Source organism: Hyaena hyaena, unplaced genomic scaffold (assembly GCF_003009895.1).
Source record: "Hyaena hyaena isolate Hyena2069 unplaced genomic scaffold, ASM300989v1 scaffold_311, whole genome shotgun sequence".
Taxonomy (NCBI): domain Eukaryota; kingdom Metazoa; phylum Chordata; class Mammalia; order Carnivora; family Hyaenidae; genus Hyaena; species Hyaena hyaena.
The window spans coordinates 627,914-650,113 of NW_024080944.1; the positions used below are offsets into that span (position 1 = coordinate 627,914).

General features: G+C 45.5%; 1 protein-coding gene across 1 annotated transcript in view; it reads left to right on the forward strand.

Moving 5' to 3' along the window:
* The window catches only part of CLSTN2 (calsyntenin 2), a 634,687-nt gene that overhangs the window by 595,435 nt on the left and 17,052 nt on the right, over positions 1-22,200 (forward strand). Inside the window, exons 10-12 of the mRNA XM_039248556.1 lie at positions 4,291-4,457; positions 13,034-13,182; positions 15,147-15,346. Of these exons, the coding sequence (XP_039104487.1) occupies positions 4,291-4,457; positions 13,034-13,182; positions 15,147-15,346 (516 nt within the window). The remainder of the gene's footprint in view (positions 1-4,290; positions 4,458-13,033; positions 13,183-15,146; positions 15,347-22,200) is intronic.

Here is a 22,200-nt window from a genome sequence, read left to right on the forward strand (position 1 = left end):
GATTCTCGAGTCAAAAATACAGAACATGAATGTTTTGCTGAGAGAAAATGGTGCGTTGGAAAATGTCTAAGAATCCAAGAGAGTCGCAAAGTTTGGTCTTTAAACATGGAGCTGCATCACTCTGGCAAACAGTGTGTTCCTCAAAAACTTAACAAAAGAACTCCCCTATGACCCAGCAGTAGCACTGCTAGGCATTTACCCAAGGGATACAGGAGTGCTGATGCAGAGGGGCACATGGACCCCAATGTTCATAGCAGCACTCTCAACAGTAGCCAAAACACGGAAAGAGCCTAAGTGTCCGTCAACTGATGAATGGATCCAGAAGATGTGGTTTATCTATACCATGGAATACTACACGGCAATGAGAAAGAATGAAGTCTGGCCATTTGTAGCAATGTGGATGGAACTGGAGGGTGTTATGCTAAGTGAAATAAGTCAGACAGAGAAGAACAGATACCATATGTTTTCACTCGTATGTGGATCTTGAGAAACTTAACAGAAGACCATGGGAAAAGGGAAGGGGAAAAAACAGTTATAAACAGAGAGGGAGGGAGGCAAACCATGGGAGACTCTTGAATACTGAGAACAAACTGAGGGTTGATGGAGGGAGGGGGGAAAGTCAGTGATGGGCATGGAGGAGGGCACTTGTTGGGATGAGGACTGGGTATTGTATGGAAACCAACCTGACAATAAACTATATTATAAAAAATTAAAATAAAAACTAAACATGGAGCTGCAGAGTGAGCACTTGAGGGGGCTGGATGACAGAAGGCTCTTTCTCAACCTCACTCTGGATGAGGCCGCCAGCACACCAGGATGTGCCAGCTGTCTTTGCGTATGGGTGAATGTGCCCACACTGGAGGGGCACATACTTCACCACTTGTGTGGCCTCAGGCCACTAACTTTTTGCACAGCCTGAGTTTGCTCAACTGTAACTGTAGAATAAGTAGCTTCTACCCAAGTGTTTAGTGAAGATTCAGTAAAATGATGTATGCTGAGGACTTCACTCAGTGTTGGAAACGTAGTTCATATCCAGTAAATGATAGTTTGCTATATCTGCTGCTCTAAGGGGCTGGGGGATGGACAATGGGAAGAGGAAGAGATGACCATCTCAATGACCTGGAGAATGGCAGCTCTGCTGCTTGTACCCAAGTTCACAGTCTTCTTCCTGTAGGTCAACAGAAGTGGCCCTTTTGCTAGAGCAGGAACATGCTGATGGCACTGAGGAGGACTCTACCCATGAGTGCTTTGAGAACTAAGGTCAGAAGGCTTCATATGGGTTCCCCTATAGTCCCACGTCATTGCCATGTCAGGGCATTCCTCAAAGCCAAATTTGTTTAGAGTTCCCTGTGGACTGAGTACTTCAATAGAACCTTCTTGTTTCATTTCCGAAGTGAAGACATTTTTGGGAGCAGGTAACAACAGTGTGAGTCAAAAGGACTTAAGCCATAAAGACAGATGATTGGCTTCCACAGCTGAGGCTGCCCTGTGGTAGAGCAGTGAAGAGATCTACTCAGCACTCTGCTGGGACTCTCCTGGCCCTTCCCTCCTTCATGCGTCACCTTTGTCATCCCTGGTCTCCTTACAAGATGGCTGGAGCAGCTCTTGGCCTTCCATCCTCACATAAACATCTCCAGGGAGGAGAGCAAGAGTAGGTTCCAGAAACTTTCTGGAGAGAAAATGAAAGTTCTTTTCCCAAAGGCTGCTGGTTAATTTTTCCTCTCAAGTCATTGGCCTAATTTGGTCTTATGATTATTCCTGGGCCAGCCTCTGTGGTTTACTGGATGCAGGTACTGATTGACTTCATCTTGGTACTGGGGGTCCTAGGTGGACACCTGATTCAGTCACTGGAGCAAGAGCAACAGGAAAATCTGATTCGCCGTGACTAAATAGAATCCATCCCTGGAGTTCAAGTCCACTCCCTCAAACCTCTGGGCTGCCGCTACAAGAGAGCAGAGGTGAGATGGATGTAGGAAAGACACCACAGTGCCCAGTACTCTGCTGGCATTAACTCACCATCTCTTTCAGTTCAGGAAACAGTTATGAAATGTCTGCTGGGTGCCAGGCAGGGTGCAGGACGTTGGGATGACACAGAGGCCCTCTGCTATTGAGAGGAATAAGTGAGCCAACTTATGCAAAGTGCCTGGTGCAGCCCTCGGCCCCTAATACCTGCTCAGTGTTGTCTTCATTAAAATGAATAATGCATGAGTGCCCCCTGCCATCCAGGCGAGAGACTTAAACAAGTCCATTCTAGCAGCGTGCGAAGGGCAGCAAGGGTAAGCCGGCGGGTGGCAGAAAGGAGAGAGGTCACACAGGAGCATGCCGAAGGCCCGACCGAAGAAGCTTCCAGCCGCTGATTCCTAACCTTGACTTCACGTTTAACACACCTGAGGGGCTTCTAAAACTCCCCACACCAATTAAGTCACAATCTCTCAGGGCAGGACCCAGCACCAGAATCAGTTTGACTTTTTAAAGATCCCCAGATGATTAAAATGTGCAGCCAAGGTTGAGAACCACAGTAATAGGCTACTGAGGACATAAAGCACACACCTGTGAACCATTAGCAATGCTGCGTTGTGAGGGGATAAGAAAAGGAAGTCAGTGCTCCAAGGCGCAGGGCAAGGAGAAGACACGGTGAGTCGGGGGCGCGGGTCATGGCGAGAGCATGGTAGGCAGGATCATGAAAGGTTTCTGTGTGCAGCAGGGGCCAGAGGTTTTAAAGGATCTTGAGGGACCATGGGGCTTAACTAATATAAGCAGTTTGGAGGTGGGCTGTGAAGAGGAACAAATGTGAATAAAATATGCGTGCAAATGTAGAGCGTGTTCAGTGTGAACTGAATCAGGAGAGAAAAACTACACCACAATTTCATCAGGTAAATATAAAGAATTATTAACTAACAGAGAATTGGAATAATAAAGATTAGCCACTGAGAAGTAGAGAGAACTCTGAAGAACAATGGAAGGCAGGTATTAGTATCTCCTACCCCAGGGCTGAGGTAGAGTGACCAGGGGAGAGCCCTTCACCCCCTCCAGCTAAGACCCAGGCTCTGCTGGCACAGAGTGGCTTGTTGAGGGCAGAGAAGACACTGTAGACTTCTAGTCTCCTAGAACTTGTCAGAACTTCGCCCTCAGTGGTGGTGTCTCACTGGAGCACACTTCCCTGGGGAAGCACTCCAGGCGCCCTCAGAGAGAGGGCAGGAGAGCCAGGAGGCAAAACCCAGAATTGTCCCTTACAAGCAAGCAGAGGCTCAGAATTTGCAAAACCTTCCCAGGGAATTAGCAAAGCTGGAGTGCGCCCCACATCCCTGTTTCTTAGATGTCTTGCTACCCTTGTGAACAAACAGAAGAGCAAGATCAAACCTAGTCTGTCAGTGTAGGCTGCCCAGGGATGGCCTGTGGGGAAGGCCTCCTGGAGGAGGTGAGTCTTCAAATAAACCTCAGGGGAGCTTTATAGAGACCTGGAGAAAATGGGAGGAGAGGACTTGCCACCAGCAGCATTAAATGGTCTCACATGGTGACGAGCAGGCCTGAGCTCAGGACTCGGCCCAGCCTGTAGAGAGAACAGTGGAAAATGAGGAAGCAATGAGAAGGAAGTCAGAGGTAGAACAGAATCAAGGAGGCCCTGATATGCCACAGAGCTTGAATTTAAGTATGAATTTAATATGATTGAGTATGAAATCAATTCATTGCAAGAGAGCCAGAGGCTGTGGATGTGGGGCTCCAGGATTCCCTGACTGCCTGCCAACCTCTGCAGAATGCAGGGAAGCAAATGCCAGCTTTGGAGTCGGACAGACTGGGACCAGAGTAGCATCTCCAGCGCTCAGCTGTGTTTCCTGGGACAAGGCCCTCAACCTTGCTGAGTCTCGGGGTTCTTCAGGTATCAGTGGGAAACAAGGATTTCTTCTCTGCAGGTTTGTTAAGATAAAGTCCCTAGCAGACAGCCGGACACGCAGCAGGCCTGGATCAATGGCCGCTTTCTTCTCCCTCCTGCTTTTACTCTCTAGGCCCTTTCTGTCTTCTAAAGCAGTTCATGCCTCTGAAGACAATGGTTTAACATTCAGGAATTCCAGGATTTCTAAATCAGGCGCAGCTGGGGAGCGCCAAGGTATTGGCGGCAGGTGATATCCTCTTGTTGACAGCGCGGCTGCTGAGCTCGCCGCTCCGAAGGAAAAGCTCAGGTTGAGGGGACACAGTCACTGCACCTTCGGTCCCCTGGCCAGATGGTGCCTTGAAGCGGTGTTTCATTCCTCCTCTCCACAGGGCAAATGACCGTGCTTCTGTCACTTCTAGGAGGAGAAGTCACCAAACCGCGGTTTGCTCAGTTCTTCCACGGCAGCCTGGCCAGTCTCACCATCCGCCCTGGCAAAATGGAGAGTCAGAAGGTGATTTCCTGCCTGCAGGCCTGCAAGGAGGGGCTGGATATTAATTCCCTGGAAAGTCTTGGCCAAGGAATAAAGGTAAGGAAGGAGCCGGCATCACAGCCAATAAGACATTGATTTATGGGGCAGTGGCTGCCCGGTGCCAGTGCACTCTGGGAAATGGAGTCCTCACCTGTCGAGTTGCCCAGAGATGGTCCGGTGGCAAAGGTGCTGGCACACTGGGGGGATTAGTGACCGTGACTTCTATGATGGACTTGAGCTGTGTCCTGAAATTCCTAGACGAAGCCCTCAGGTATAATCAGTTCACTACACAAAAACCGGCACATGTTCAATACCTACCAGAAGGGAATTGTTGTATTTCAGCTGTTCCTGGGTGGGTTGGTTGCTTTGTTTTATTTGCCGAAGGATCAGAAGCAGCATGCAAGGATGTATTTTCAAAAATATTTAAAAATAGAAAAAAATTTGGCCGAGTTAAATATAAATTAGGAAGGAAGGTCAGCCTGGGGTGGGCTGGAATTAAAAAGCAGATATGGAGGTCGCTGGGTCTCATGCTGTGAAATTGAAGCACAGATTGGGCTTCGAGCAATCTCTGGCAAAGGGAATGTGAGCAGATTCATGCAAAATAAAAACATTCATGGGACCCAAAAGAATCAAAGCTGTATTCTGAGAAAAGCACCTCCTGAGGGGCAAGATATGGCTGACTATCCTCAGCGCCCCTCCCTGCCCCCACCCCGGACAGGCAGGGGTAGTTCTGGCCTCACCTGGGCCTCAGGACCTCCGGCCAGCAGGGAGCCTCTGGGAACCTGAGCAGAGAGCTGGGTGAATATCACTGTAGCCCCTGCTCGATCCTAACGGACCCTTACTAGGGGTCTACATTGGGAGCAGGCAGCCCACCCTCTACCTCCTGGAGCACAGGACAGCCCACAAGCCGTCACCCCTACCACACTGTGGAGGCTTCCTTTATGGGCCATTTCCCAAGGATGGTGTGACCAGAGCAGAGGGCCCCCCTCCCCCCCCCAACCCGCCCTGTCCTGCACCTGATGTGGCCCGTGCATCCTTACCTGCCTCCTCTGCTGGGCCTACCTCTCCTGCACCGGGAATCACTCCTCCAGCAGACAGCGCCTTTATTTTCACTGTCAGTGGGGTTTGTGGGGCTCTGCCGTGGGGAGCCCTGGAGGGACTGGTGAGCTGAGCACACCATGCTTTTCTTTATGCTGCAGTTGCTTCAGCCACCATGTCACAGATGCCCACGTATGGGTTCTGGGCTGGATGAGGGAGACACAAAACTGAACATTCCCAGCCTTTTGGCTTTTTGGAAGTCAGTGGCCCAAGTGGACGTGTATAATCCAGTGTGGTAACTGTCATGATGATTATGAGCCTTGAGGCTCCCCAGGTGCCAGACATGGTTCTAAATGCTTTACAGATGTTAACTCATGGAAGCCCAGAACAACTCTGTGACAAAGTTAGCATGAATATTCCTATTTTGCACATGGGGAACTGAGGACTTCAAGAGAAAAGAAACTTGTCTAAGATCCCAGAATTAGTAATGAGCAGAGCCAGAATTTAAGCCCAGGTGGTACTGCTCCAGAATTCCAGAACCTGGGGAACAGCAGTTAGGGAAGGCTTCCTGGAGGAGGTGAGGTCTGAACAGAATGTTTGAAGATGGGTAGGAATCGACCAGAAGAAAGGCAGGGGAGGGGAGCTGGACAGTAACTCTAGGCAGATCTCCGAGGATGAGTGATGGCAGAGAGCTGCGGAGTCCTGCACTGTGCACTGGGACTCCATGGCGGCCAGCGGTACAGTGCCCAGATTGCAGGAGGAAAGGTAGAAACTGTGGTCAGAGCTACGCACAGGCCACGTCATGGGGTCCCATAAACTATGTTCACATGTTGACATGTTTTCTTCTGTCAGCCACAAGGGAGCCACTGACGGGCTGTAGGCTCACCTTGGAGACTGGATCAGAGGGGGAAGGTAGGAGCAGTGCACAGACAGGGTAAGGCAAGAATGGCTTTCCAGAACATTAAAAACACACACACAGGTGCACTCAGTAGTCCGTCAGCTGTCATTGAAGGAGGTGCCCTCAGTAGTCAGTCAGCCGTCATTGAAAGAAACCTTCAAGACTGCCTCATATTGGAAAGGCCAACTTTCCCACGGTCTACTTCATGTCACATTTCATATTGGTTCCCTCACATGCGGAACCTGGGGTTTGATCCTCCACCAACTCTTGGTGTTGTTTCCATAGCGTTTTGTCAGCCCAGTGACGCAGATATGTGTCCTCCAACCCTCCCCTCTCTGTCTGAGTCTGGGTTTGCTCCCTGCCTCTGAGTGGATCTGCTCTGCTGTGGAGCATCCCGTGAGACCCTGGTTTCAGGACTCCAGCACTACAAGTAAACCAGAGATGCTGGACTGAAAAGCCACACATTCTCAGGATTATAAACGAAGAGGCACGGCAGTCTCTGCAGAGCAGCCAGAGCCTGTGAAAAGAGGGGTGTGAACTAAGTGGCACACACCGCCGTGTGTGGAGAGGGTGGGTTGGCTCTGCTGATTTCTCAGGATGCCACCTGTTGATAACCAGTCACCGCAGAGGACCCTTTCCCATCCTTCCAGCACAGCTGGCAGGAAGTAGAGCACTGCGGGGAAGTTAATGATAAGACACACAATTTACGGCATACCCCCTGGGGGCTATTCAAAGTTTATTATCCCTACTCCTCACAACAGATGAAATGTTACGGCCCCATTTCAGAAGTAAGGAGCCTGGGACTCAGGGACTTGCCCAAAATAAGTCTGTGCTCTTTCCTCCACACCAGCAACTCAGAGTAGAAGGCGTTCTGGAAAATTATTTAGACTTCCTTCCTCCATTTATCCTTTCTTCCACTTACCCTTTCTCCATTTATCCCTCATTTCATTCCTGAACATTGACTATTTTCCTTTTTACCTGTGCCTGGCCGCCTCCCTCCTTTCTGGCTAGTCAGAGGAAGTGAAGTCCTCCTGTAATTGACACAACTTTCTGTCTGCTCATGGAACTGGCTCCAGTTCCTCTTTGCACTTGTTTTACCCTGGCTCATGCCAATTTCTGAATATTTGTCCAGCATGGCTGGAGTCATTGAATGGCTGGGGTGATTTCTGTCTTGAACCCATACATGACACTGGAGTAGCCACCTTCCTGAAGAACCTCCTGTTCTGATTTTCATAACGTAATCCCTGCCAATTTGTCCTTTCTACCATGTGGAAGAATGGAAAAGAGCAAGAACTTTGGGACAAGTCCCTCCCAGGTTCAAATCATAGTAGGAATATTTACTAGCTGGGTGACCTTGGGCAAAGTAATTTAATCCTTTAAGCCTCAATTCCCTCATGTATAAAGTATATTTTCTGGTGATGTGGGAACTGAATTCTATGTATAGGTTATATATACACACATATGTATATATGCATATATATACATAGAGAAATACAAACATATAGAAAGAGAAAAGATACATGTATGTATAGATAAGAAGATAAATACAGATATAGATATATAGATATAGATCTTCCTTAGGAAACCTAATAAATAGGCTCTCAGACCTAATAAACAACATCACAGTTCCCTTCTCCAACTGGGCTGGTCTTGTACTTGGCCTTGCTGTTGCCCCAGCTTCTTTTGAAAGGTAAACCCGGGTGACACTTGTAGCAGAGGAGCCTCGAGTGTGGCAAATCTTCATCTGGCCCAACCCATTAGGGGCTACCAGGTGTCCAAGTGAATGGCCAGGTGCCTGGAGTGCCATGGCCAGCCTTCCCTGGAGGAACAGACCTAGGCTTTGGACAGGGATTTCACCGATGTCCCTCTAGGAGAACTGATGATTCTCAAGGGCCATAGCTTTGGGGATGTCGAGTAGCTTCTTAGCTCAAAGAAAGAAAGCACCATGGCCACAGCACAGCTTCCTAAAGGAAAGTGAGTGCTGTCACCCTTTGCTGGGTCCCCAGGAAGTCATCCCTGTGCGATGCTAATGCCACTCTATGGCTTACAAAGAGACCTAACCTCAGTCATGCCACAAAGTTGGTAACACTACAATTTAATTTTATTTATGTTTTATATTTGAGAGCAAGAGAGAGCAGAGGAGGAACAGAGAGATGGAGACAGAACCTGAATTTTTTTTTATGTTTAGTAACACTGCAATATAAAGCAAACAAAACAGGGGCACCTGAGTGGCTCAGTTGGTTAAGCATCTGTCTTCAGTTCAGGTCATGATCTCACAGTTGGGGAGTTGGAGCCCCACGTCGGGTTCTGTGATAAGAGCTCATGCTCTGTCTCTCTTTCTCTCAAAAATAAACAAACATTAAAGAAAACCCTACATTGATAGAAGGTTTTATTGATCCTGCAAGAACTTTATTGCTAGGCCAGTGCCCACCTTCATGTCCGGTGGCAGCCCTGGGGATGCTAGGGTCGCCAAACTAGGGTATTAACTGGAGATCCAACACTTAGCCTAAACCATCCCCTCCTCAGGTGGGTGCAGGGGGAATGTGCCCTCTGCCAGTTGCCACAGGATGCTGCCCATTACATCCTCTGGAAGAACTATTGATGTTCTTGTTGAGCCCTTGTGTGAAGCTTAGAGATCAGCCACCTCTGCAGGGCTTATCATTCCATCTAATTTTCTCATGTGCTAGACCCTGTGGTAACCGTAAGGAAAAGTCTGTTGACCCCGCCCTCGAGGTGCTCAGAGTTGGCTGTGGAAGACAGATAGCAACAGCACCCTGACTCTGCTATAGCACAGATGGTGCAGGGCAGGGTTGGGGGGAGGTAGGGAGGCAGAAAAACATGTGGGAACAGAAGTGGTATTTTAGGAGAATGAACTTGAATCTCCGGATGACTTGTGAAACACTCAGAACAGGGCAGCTCTATGGCTGAGTACACTAAGCTACTGAGTCGTCCACAGCAAGGAAGAAGCCAACTGAGAGGAAGACTTCACCTGCATCACCTGCTCACATATCGAGGGGCTCCCACACCCAACAGAGGGCTTGGAGCTTGTGACCAGATCTCCCAGATCAGAGAGACCCTGCTCAGGGCATTGAGGGCTGAAGGAAACTGGATCATAGAGAAAAAAAATCAGTGAAGGCTGCAGTACCTGTGTGGGCCAAGACTCAGTGCAGAAATAATTACAGTGTTAAGAATTATAATAAAAGCTATCTAGTATTGAACACCGTTTTACACACTAGATTCATTATATACATTTTCTCACTTAAGTCCCAGACAGGTATTAATATCCCCCTTACTTTAAATGAGGAAATAAAGTCTAGAAAGGGGAAGTAAATAGTCCAAAATTGTTATATTCTGTGTCTGTACTGCCACTTGGGTACTGCAACCCACACAGCCCATGATCTTTTCAGGATGCTGCCACAGCCTTGGGTAAGCAAGAACCCTACCTGGGAAGAGCTCGCTTTTTCCAAATGGGCTTAAAACGATTGCAGTAGCAAATAACTCCAAATCCCTATGGTTTAATGCTTAAAAGTTTATTTTTCTCTGACATCAAGCCAGGGAGGCAGTGTGGGGTTTCAGCCTAGAACACCATAGGCACCAAAGGGGAGAAAGAAAAAGGCTGGCGCATTCCGTGGGGCTTTGACTGCCCCAGCCCAGAAGTCCAGCCTCACTTCCTCTCACACCTCATTGGCTAGATGTGGTCACGTGGTAGGAGGCCTTTGCCAGTGTAGCCTCCAGGATGCTGAGGATGCAGAGGCGAACAGGGTTTAGGGAGCACTGATAATGGCTCCCACAGAGCCAGGACTATGGGGACAGTGACGGAAAAAAAAAGTCCTTTTGGAGAGTAACCTGGAGATAATATGGAGTAGAATGTGGGCCAAGGGGGAACATTCACCCATTCATCTGATGGGATTACAGGGCACTAGGGTTAGATTCTGGATTCAGGGATAGGAGTTCGGAGTCCCTGTCCTCCGTGAGCTTCCGGTCACTGTACTATAATAATTGTGCTGCCATTTCATAAGCACTAGAGGGGCCCAGTAGGGATGTAAATGAGCAAATTTGGGATGGCCTCAAGGGGGAGATAACAAAATACTCCAATGATACTTGATGATAGTTGAAGGAGTCAAAGTGGAAGCTATTAGCTGGCTAAGGGCCACACTGCAAGGACTGTATGCCGGTCAGTTTCATTAGTAGTGCTCATGGGACATCTACTTCCCTTTACCGTCCAGACACAGAACAGGAAACTCTTAAAAAGGCATCCAAGTCAGATCAGGGAAAAGTTAATATAGATGGATATTTCCTGAAACCCATGAAAACATACTCAGTCTCCTTAATGGTAAGATTAAACCTACACTAAATGGTAAATTAAAACTACATGAAAGTAGCATTTGTCACCTATCAGGCCAGCAAAAATCTCAAATGACAGCATATTCTGTTGTTGGGGTTATGAGAAAAGAAAAGCATTCCCACACACTGGAAGAGGGAGTGTGCGTGCGTGTGTGTGTGTACACACCCATATATTTTCCCTAGCAAGGGGGAATTGGGCAGCATTTGTCGAAACATAAAGTGCATATACTGTTGGACCTAATAACTTCACATGGAGGGAATTATCTCGTACATATATATTTGCATACATATGTGCACAAGATTATTCATTGTGGAATTATTAGTGAAAGAATAGAAAAAAGCCAAATGTCCACAAGAAACTGGTTTAAAAAATTAATTTACACAGTAGAATATTATACAACTATGAAAAAGAGGTAGTTTATGATGTGCTGATACAGAAAGATCGCTAAGATTTGAGCTAAGTGAAGAAACAAAGTACAATAAAGTATGTAAAAAGCTACATTTGGTTGAAGACAGGAGAAAAAAGGAAGTTTTTTAAATAGTTTATTGTCGAGTTGGTTCCCTTATAACACCCAGTGCTCATCCCCACAAGTGCCCTCCTCCATGCCCATCACCCCCCCTCTCCTCCCCCACACCCCATCCGCCCTCAGTGTGTTCTCAGCATTCAAGAGTCTCTCCTCTCATGGTTTGCCTCCCTCCCTCTCCCCCCCCCCCCATATTCCTGAGAATGCTTAAGTATAACTTCCAGGATAGGCTAAGTTATGATGCAGTAACAAGTAACTTAAACATTTCGGTGGCTTATACAATTTTTTTGTTGTCATTGTTCACACCTGATGTCCATCATAGATTGGCTTCAGCTCTGATCCATACAACCAGCACTGTGAGACCAGGCTGATGGACCAGGCCCTAAAGGAACTTGACAGGTTTCACGGCAGAGGGAAAGGGACATGGCAAACCATGAACTAGCTGTGAAGTCTTCCACATGAGTGCGAACCAAATAATACTTCTGCCTACACTTCATTGGCCAAGTCACATGACCGCTACTGAGTACAAAAGAGAAAACTATGTGTATCTTACAGGGAATAGTTCCACAGGTCACATAAGCAAGCCTACTGACAACAGGTCACCCATGTATAAGACTCCCACTGGGAGGGGAAGCAAGTAATCATGAATATGCAATTTGCCACTAAGAAAGTAATAGAACAGTGACTACTTGTGGGATGGGATATTGGAAACTGGGTAAGATATGAATAAGATGGACACTTTCACTTAGTACATATATATATATATTTGAATTATGTGAGTATATTATCCAAAAAATGTTGGCATAAAAATATATCCAGATCAGGGGTGCCTGGCTGGCTCAGTTGGAAGAGCATGTGACTCTTGATCTCAGGGCTGTGAGTTCAAGCCCCATATTGGGTGTAGAGATAGATGGATGGATGGATAGATAACCAGATCTCCTTTTCCTCTGACATGAACTTTGGATACATAATCTGAATCCACGGATAAGCTCCTGACATCTTACTGACAGCAGTTCCTAATAATTCCTGCTCAGAAGCATGTGAAGATCAGGAAGTCAGACCAGCACCATATCAGTTCTCCATGCTCCATGTGGAGAAGAGTGACTGCTAGGGCTCTGCAGAGAGAAGCAGAAGTCTGTATCTGGTTTATCGGCCTTGGGGACTCAAGTGACTTGGTGGGGAGCATCGTAGCCCCTGTGCCTTCACCAAGTGTGGGATACCAGCAATTGTGAGTGGAATGAATAGATCATAGACTTGGGGCAGCTGGCAAAAGCGTAAACAGCAAATGAGCAAAACCCTTGGGAAGGCAGAGTGGAGCACCAGGAAAAAAAGGCTGGAAATCAGATCTAAGAAGGAGCTTTAACGTCAGAAGCTAAGTAAATGAGTGTGAGTCATGAAGAGGAGCACAGGGTGAACCAAGGAGAAGTTCAAGGCCAAAGACAAGACCAGTGAAAGGAACAAAAGCCCCAAGTTTCTAGGCAGTCAGCTGAGGGGGCAGGCTGTCTAAGGGCTGAAATGCTGGTCACGACCCCACAGTGGCATGTAGCATGGGCCACCGCACCAAGGGCTAGATCCTAAGAGACTTGTGATGGGGATTCAGAATGCTCTGCTGTGGCTTGGGAGTTTATATCCCCGAGAGGTCTTAAGGGGAGGCCCAGAAGCCACCGGGGATAGCAGGAATTGTTTGAGGTGTTAAAACAGTCATCTGTGTTCATGGCTGCTGCACTTAGAGATGCTCTGGAGACACCAGGTCTTTGTGGCCTGTCCATGGAGATGGAGGTCTCCATCATTGATCATTCTCCCTCATGACACCCCCTTTCCTCCTGTAGTACCACTTCAACCCCTCGCAGTCCGTTCTGGTGATGGAAGGTGACGATATTGGGAACATCAATCGCGCCCTCCAGAAGGTCTCCTACATCAACTCCAGGCAGTTCCCGACGGCAGGTGTGCGGCGCCTGAGAGTCTCTTCCAAAGTCCAGTGAGTAGACAGGTGCTGGTCAACTAGGGGCCCAGCCGAGGTGGCAGGGATGGTCACTGAGGAATGCTTCCTGGCAAAACAGAATTCACCTTTCTTCAGCTATTGTCAATTTCTCTGCTGTCCTTGTGAGGATGTCCCAGTGGATCAGTGTTTTCTTGTTTTCTTCTTAAAGAAAATGTTCTATTGCTTTGGAATGCCAAATCCAGCATTCTCTATTTCATTCAGGATCAAATGTAGTACTACTTTCTGTAAATTCTCAGAAAGCTTGGTTTTAAGTGGTCTGATTTCAGGTTACAGTAGCTGGTGTGTACATAGTAGGTGCTTGACAAATGTTTATTGAATTGGATTCACTTAACCAACCCAGCTTTGTCGAGAGTTCCTAAAAGTCAGGAGTATGCCAGAGAAAAAGAGAGTGTGGTTCTTGTCCCCAGAGATCAGAGTTCAATCAAGGAAATGAGACTGTTTATTAATGAAGCTTGTGGATAACTCCCTTCTTGGCCCGTCAAGTCATTTCTCAGCCACAGCAACTGCCTGGGAGGGCAGCAAGGAAGGGACCCCAGAAAAACACCTGAGAGATGGAAGTAGAGTCACCTAGCCCTTGGAACCGGGAGAAGAACCCAGAAGAACAGGAACAAGGTTGGGAAAGATGAGGCTGCTGACTGCCACGTTACTAGGGCCTGGGAGAGGTGCCAGGCTAATTAGATTAGGCCACAATTAGATTGAATAATTTTAGTGACAGAGAAGGTGCTTCCACCTTCACACTAAGGGCCACTCTTGCAGGCCCGCGATGGGCAGCAAGCACCTCCAGGTCAGCTCTACACTGCAGTCACATAGAGGGACCAGGCTGGCCCATCTCCAGCTCTGAAACCAGGTTTCCATAAACCGACGAGGGGCAGGGTGCCTTTTGGAGTTGCTGCAGCAAAGGCCAAAGTCAGGAGCAGGAGCCCACCACCACTCCCACGTCTGGCCCACCCCAAAGAAGATGTGGCTCAGCATGATGTCCACGCAGACTGCACTGCCCTCAGGAACTTTCCTAAGGCATGCAAGGTGATGGCTGCCACCAGCTGGGGTCACCCAGCATTCTCAGAGCATCCATCTGAGCTGTGATTGTAGCCTGGGTCTTTGGCCTAGATGAACAACAGAGTGCCAGTGACTTGTATACCTGATGGAGTCTGATGAGGGTGTGGGCTCTGCCAACACTTATTGTGCTCCCACCATGATGCAGGCTCTGGGGTGGGTCTCTTTTCTGTATGTCATCACACTGAATCCTTATTACTATGAGGTAATTAATATTGTCATCCCCATTGTATAGGTAGAGACACTGAGGTTCACAGGAATCGCACCTTGCCCACAATCACCCAGCCCAGTGATGGCAGAGCCAGGCCATGGACCCTTATCTGACTTCCCAGGCCTTGCTTGTGTTGTCACACCATTCTGCCTTCTGGGTATTTCCATGGCCGTCCATCAGGAGAAAGGAACGTGGTCAGCAGCACTCAGCCGCACCCCTGCAACAGGGACGCTGTGAGATGGCCTCATAGAGAGAAAGCATACACAAGTGCAGGAGAGTTTAGCGCTGGCATCTCAGCAAGCTGCCGGTACCCAACCAGTTAGACAACAATTTGCTTACCAAATCCTAATGCCCATACGAAGCAGTTGCTATCTAATTGATGTTGCCACTGATTACTTTGTTGAAGGATAATTAAAGGTTTAACAGTTACTTGTAGCTGGTATAGAAGGTTCCCATTTCTCCCAGAAGCTGATCTTCCTAAGCCCCTAGATTGCTATTGGCTTTGACTATAATGTGGCTTTAAATCTGAATACCTATTGACGCTGTCAGAGACTTGTAGGCAGCCAGGATACCTTGTCGAGAACTAGAGATGGTTTTGTGGATCCTCATCCACAGCTGTGCTATGGATGGTTTCGTCGCTCGCTCGTCAGTGCCATGACTGCAGCTGTTTTCCCAGGTGCTTTGGAGAAGATGTGTGCATCAGTGTCCCCGACGTGGATGCCTATGTGATGGTGCTACAGGCCATAGAGCCCCAGATCAGCCTCCACGGCACCGACCGCCTCTGGAGGCCCGCAGCCCAGTTTGAAAGTGCTAGAGGGGTGACCCTCTTCCCCGACATCAAGATTGTGAGCACCTTCGCCAAAGCTGAGGCCCCGGGTGAGCCAAGGGCCACAGGTACAGGTGCACACTGGGTTGTGGGGTGGAGGCCTTCAGTCCTCACAGCCCCATCGAGTCACACTTGAGGACAACAGCACTTTTCACCACAGCAGGGAATCTCTAATAGCAAAGCAAAAAACCTGGAAATAACACAGATAAGTAACAGGGGAGAAATGAACTGCTTGGCAAACTGGGGTCTGCCCATATACCCATGTGATATGATGTTGAAGGGAGGGCACTTATACCAAATGGTGAACAAAATAATGCAAGATTAAATTACAGAGTACCTACACATACCCAGAAAAATGCCAAGAAGAAAATGCTAATGCGAACAGTGCTGTTCTCCAAGAACTGTAAGAGCCAATTTGTCTCTGCTCCCATTCAGTTTGCTGCAAGTGCAAAAGGTTCTATAGTGAGCATGTACTGTTGTGATAATCAGAAGAAAAGCTGAAGAGGCACAAAGAAAAAATCTAGCTGCACCTTAATCCACACATGGTAAAAGTCAGGACCTATTCAGCAGCATTGGTCTCAGCTCCCCTGAAACTTCCTGATTGTGCTTTCCAACACGTCCATCATTGGGAGGGCTATCTGGCGGAGGTGGAGTAATTTGAATTATCTGCCAGGGAGAAACCCTCAGTTGCACAGAAAAGCTATAGCGCATTCAGCTGGCAGAGAGTGGCGGGTGACAGGAAGGATAAAGAAAGAAGGAAGGGAAACCCAGGGCCCAGATCTACAGGGGAAATACCTGTTTAACTATCATTTGGTGGCCCCCTCCAGGAGCATGCTTGCAGCTCTCTCTCTCCCCCTCCCAAAGCTCTGCTAATGATGTGCTTGTGGCAGTGGGCCTGAGTCCCTAACGGGCTGCTCCAGTAACAGTCCTAAATCCTCATTGCCTTAAACCACCCTCCCCCCCAGCAAATGGGGTCCCTTAAAAAGCAGCCCTTCTTAGCTCACAAAAATAGATGGTTGTCTTACCACATGTCCTGGCAGGGTCATTTCCTAGTTATACTCCAAGATGCTCTTGGTCCTGTGGTCTTCCGCCTTCCCCTCATTTGTAGCTACAATCAGAGAGGAAAAGCTACAATCAGAGAGGAAAAGGAAGGGCCTCTGACCGCCATGGTGGCAGGCTGTAACTGAGAGTGCCTGAATGCGCTAGGCCTGACACTGGCGCGCAGGCAGTGCCCAGGAAAGCAGTCATCTGGGTCTCTATCTCACTTTCTGTTTATAAGAGGTGCCAGCAGAGCATATAGCCACGTGCCTGAGAGCTCTTATTGGTACTTTGTAAATACTACTTTTGTTGTGTGTAGAATAATCATTAGTATGGGTGCCTTCAATAAGCGGACTAATGGCATTTGCCACCAGGCTTCAGTGACCCACCCCAGCATCACCATCCGCCCCTACGGACTCCCTCCTCCGTGTGCTGCTTCATTGCCAAAGACATGCAGGTTCCCCATGCACACCCCTCTCCCTCACGCCTCCATGGCCTCACCTTTACTCATGCTGTAGCCTCTGCCTGGAAGGTCCCTCTCCCTCCCCATCCATGTTACTCTCCCCTCCCCTTCCGCTCTGCCCCCTAGTCTGGGCTAGCTTTCCTGCTCTGTAAGCCCCCAACAACCCCCTGTAACGTGCACCTGTGCTAGTCCTCATTGGCAGGTAAGTTAATTAAGCCAGACCAGGGGCTCCATGAGGGCCCTATGATGGCGGATTCGCCTAAGTGCCTGAGCCTGGCACCGTCCCTTCAGCACAGTGGGGACCAAGAGAAGTACAGAAGGAAGACAGAACCTGCAACACAGTCACAAAAGAAAGAACAATGAGGAAATAGCCACACCATGCCCTCTACCTAGCGTGAGCAACCAGCCATGGGGCGCAGTACGAATAAGGATGACCTTAAGTGACCAGATGAGAAACTCACAAAAAGCTCCAGAAACCGCACAAAGGCAATTGAAATACACATACACATATACTATCACTAAGAAGGGGCCTTAAATGCATAGTAATTTACTTTCAGGTTTTGCCAGAGATCCATGAAACCATTGGGATTGACAAGCATTTAAAACTTAAGCATATGAAATTATTTATAATAATGTATATCCAGTGAGAGCAAAAAGTATTTTTGGTATCACTAAAAAATTAAAATAGAAAACAATTAATCAAAATAATTCCTTAGTAAATGCTTTTTAATTTCTATTTTCATAAATGTTTTATAATCCATAAAATATGAGTCCACTTTATAAATAAATAACTGTACATATTTAAGTGATCTTGGTTCAGAAAAAGACTGTGAAATCAAAAACACTTAAAGACTGCTAGCCCAAAGGTTATGAATTTATAAACCATGGAATGAGAAAGTCATGGTTTCTGTCCCAGCTCTTCCCCCTACTATCTGTGTGAGCCTGGGCAGTCCATCCCACCCCTGGATTTTCCATTTCACCACTGGTGAAATGAAGATAATAATAGCACTCCCATTTAATATCTATCTGTTTAATATTAGGACTGTTTGCACAGTGCCTGGCCCATAGCAAGCACTCCATAAATACCAATCCCTTTTATTATTATTTTAAGCCAGTATAGTTAACATTTAATGTTATATTAGTTTTAGGTGTACAATACAGTGATTCAGCAATTCTGTACCCTACTGAGTGCTCATCATAAGTGCATTCTAATCCCCTTCACCTATTTGACCCATTCCCCCCTCTGATAACCATCAGTTCTCTAGAGTTAAGGGTTTGTTTCGTTTTTATTTGTTTTGGTTTGTCTCTTCTTTGTTCATTTGTTTCTTAAATTCCACATGAGCGAAATCATATGGTATTTGTCTCTGACTTACTACACTTCAGGATCCATCCATGTTATACATGGCAAGGTTTCATTCTTTTTTATGGTTGAATAATATTCCATTGTGTATATATACCACCTCTTCTTTATCCATCCATGTATCAATGGACACTTGGCTTGCTTCCATAATTTGGCTATTGTAAATAATGCTGCAATAAAAGTAGGGGTGTATATGTCTTTTCAAATCAGTGTTTATATATTCCTTGTGTAAATACCCAATAGTAGAATTACTAGATCATATGGTAATTCTATATTTAATATTTTGAGGAACCTCCATACTGTTTTCCAGAGCAGCTGCACCAGTTTGCGTTCCCACCAACAGTGCTCAAGGATTCCACTTCCTCCACATCCTTGTCAACACTTGTTGTTTCCTGTGTTTATTTTAGCCATTCTGACAGGTGTGAGGTCATGTATCATTGTGGGTTTGATTTGCATTTCCCTGATACCTGATAATGAGTGACGTTGAGCATTTTTTCATGTGTCTAATTGGGCATCTGGATATCTTCTTTGGAAGAAACATCTGTTCATGTCTTCTATCCATTTTTTAAATGGATTATTTATTTTGGGGGTGTGGTGTAAATTCTTTATATATTTTGAATGCTAACCTTTCAGCATTTGCAAATAACTTCTCCCATTCAGTAGGTTGTCTTTTAGTTTTGATGATGGCTGCTTTTGTTATGCAAAAGTTTATTTTCATGCAGTCCCAATAGTTCATTTTGCTTTTGGTTTCCCTTGTCTCAGGAGACCTATCTAGAAAGATGGTGATACAGCCATTGTCAGAGAGATTACTGCCTGTGCTCTCTTCTAGGATTTTTATGGTGTCCAAGTTTTACAGTTAGGTCCTTAGTCCATGTTGATTTTATTTTTGTCTGTGGTGTAAGAAAGAAGTCCACTGCCATTCTTTTGCATGTAGCCAGCCAGTTTTCTAAATACCATTTGTTGAAGAGACCATCATTTCCCCATTGTATAGTCTTGCCTCCTTTGTCACAGATTAATTGACTTGTATGCATGGGTTTATTTCTGAGTTCTCTATTCTGTTCCATTGATCTACATGTCTATTCTGTTCCAAAACCATACTGTTTTGATTACTGCAGCTCTGTAGTATATCTCAAAATCTGAGATTGTGATACCACCAGTTCTGCTCTTTTTCAAGATTACTTTTGCTTTGTGGGGTCTTCTGTGATCCCATACAAATTTTAGGATCATTCTAGTTCTGTTGTTCTAGTTCTGTTCTAATGCCTTTGGTATTTTGATAGAGATTTCATTAAATCTCTAGACTGCTCTGAGTAGTATAGTCATTTTAACAATATTTCTTCTCCCAATCCATGAGAATGAGAGGTCTTTCCCTGTGTGTCATCTTCATTTCTTTCAGCAGTGTTTTATAGTTCACAGAGTACAGGTCTTTCATCTCCTTGGTCAAGTTTATTGCCAGGTGTTTTATTATTTTTGGTGCAATTGTAAATAGGATTATTTTCTTAATTTCTTTTTCTGCTGCCTAATTATGAGTGTATAGAAATGCAACCAATTTCTGTTCATTGATTTTGTATCCTAAGACCTTACTCAATTCCTTTATCAATTCTAGTCTTTTGGTAGAGTCTGTAGGGATTTTTAGACATAGTATCATGTCATCTGTAAATAGTGAAAGTTTTACTTCTTCCTTACCAATAATGAATCCCTTTTATATCTTTCTGTTGTATGATTGCTATGGCTAGGACTTCTGGTACTATGTTGGATAAAAGTGGTGAGAGTGGATATTCTTGTCTTCTTCCCAATCTTAGGGAAAAATGTGTTTTTCACCAATTAGTATGATGTGGGTTTTTCATCTTTGGTCTGTGTATGTTCCCTCTAAACCTACTTTGTTGAGGGGCTCCTGGGTGGCTTAGTCGGTTAAGCGTCCGACTTTCGCTTAGGTCATGATCTCGCGGTTTGTGGGTTCGGGCCCCGCGTCGGGCTCTGTGCTGACTGCCAGCTCAGAGCCTGGAGCCTGTTTCAGTCTGTGACTCCCTCTCTCTCTCTGACCCTCCCCTGTTCACGCTGTCTCTCTCTCTCCTAGAAATAAATAAAACATTAAAAAAAAAGTGGTATATTTAAAAAAGTAAAATAAAATAAACCTACTTTGTTGAGGATTTTTATCATGAATGGAATTTGTACCTTGTCAAATACTTTTTCTTCATCTGTTGAAATGATCATATATTTTTCATTTTTCTCTTGTTGTTGTGATGTGTCATGTCAATTGTTTTGCAAATATTGAACCACCTTTGCTTCCCAGGAATAAATCCAATTTGATCATGGTAAGTGATTTCTTTATTGTTGGATGCAGTTTGCTAATACTGTGTTAAGGATTTTTGCAACTATGTTCATCAGGGATACTGGCCTGTAGTTTTCTTTTCTGGTAGTGTCTTTATCTGGTTATGGTGTCAGGGTAATGCTGTTCTCAGAATTAATTTGGATGCTTTCCTTCTTTAATTTTTTGCAAGTTTGAGAAGAATAAGTATTAACTCTTCTTTAAATGTTTGGTAGAATTCACCTGTGAAGCCATCTAGTATTGGACTTTTGTTTGTTGGGAGGTGTCTGATTACTGATTCCGTTGCACTACTAGTAATTGGTCTGTTCAGATTTTCTATTCCTCCCTGATTCCATTTGGAGACATTATATATTCATCCATTTCTTCTAGGTTGCCTAACTTGTTGGCATAGATTTCTTAGAATATTCTCTTAGAAACCTTTGTATTTCTGTGGTGTTGGTTATTTCTCCTCTTTCATTTATGATTTTCTTTTAGTCCTCTGTTTCTTTCATGAGTCCAGCTAAAGGTTTATCAATTTTGTTCATCTTTTTTTTGAATTTTGAAATAGTTTATTATCAAGTTGGTTTCCATATAACACCCAGTGCTCATCCCAACAAGTGCCCTCCTCCATGCCCATCATCCCCCTCCCCTCTCCTCCACCCCTATCAACCCTCAGTTTGTTCTCAGCATTCAAGAGTCACTCCTGGCTTGCCTCCCTCCCTCTCCCCAACTATTTCCCCCCTTCTTCTCCCCCATCATCCTCCAATAAGTTCCTCCTAATCCAGCTATATGTGCAAGCATATGGTATCTATCCTTCTCTGCTCGACTTATTTCATCTTTTCAAAGAACCAGCTCCTGGTTTCATTGATCTGATCTATTACTTTTGCAGTTTCTATTTCATTTATTTCTGCTCTAATCTTTATTATTTCTTTCCTTCTACTGCTTTGGGGTTTTGTTTGTTCTTTTTGTAGCTCCGTTAGGTGCAAGGTGGTTTATTTGAGATTTTTCTTTCTGCTTGAGGTAAGCCTATATTGTTATAAACTTCCCTTTTAGAACAGCTTTTGCTGCATCCCAAAGATTTTGGACGATTATATTTTCATTTATCTCCATGTAATTTTTGATTTCCTCTTTGATTTCTTGGTTGACCCTTTCATTATTCACGCGCACATTAGAATAATCTGCATGTATTTGTGTTCTTTCCAGGTTATTTCTTGTGGCTGCTTTCTAGATTCAGAGCATTGTGTTTGGAAAAGATGCGTAGTATGATTTTGATCTTTATGAAGTTATTGAGACTTTATGACCTAATACTACTCTGTAAAATGTTCCATGTGTAATAGAAAAGAATGTTTTTCATTTTAAGGATGGAATGTTCTGAATAGATCTGTTAGATTCATCTGGTCATTCAAATCCACTGTTTCCTTGTTGATTTTCTATTTAGATGATCGGTCCATTGATGTAAGTGGGGTGTTAAAGTCCCCTACTATTATTGAATTATTCTCAATATGTTCCTTTATGTTTCTTATTAACTGCTTTCTGTATTTGGGTGGTTTCATGTGGGGTGCATAAATATTTACAATTATTATGTCTTCTTATTGGATTGTCCTCTTGATGATTATATAGTGTCCTTCTTTGTCTCTTGTTACAGTATTTGTTTTAATGTCTATTTTTTCTTATATAAGTATTGCTACCCCAGCTTGCTTTTCACTTCCATTTGCAAGATAAATGCTTTTCCATCCCT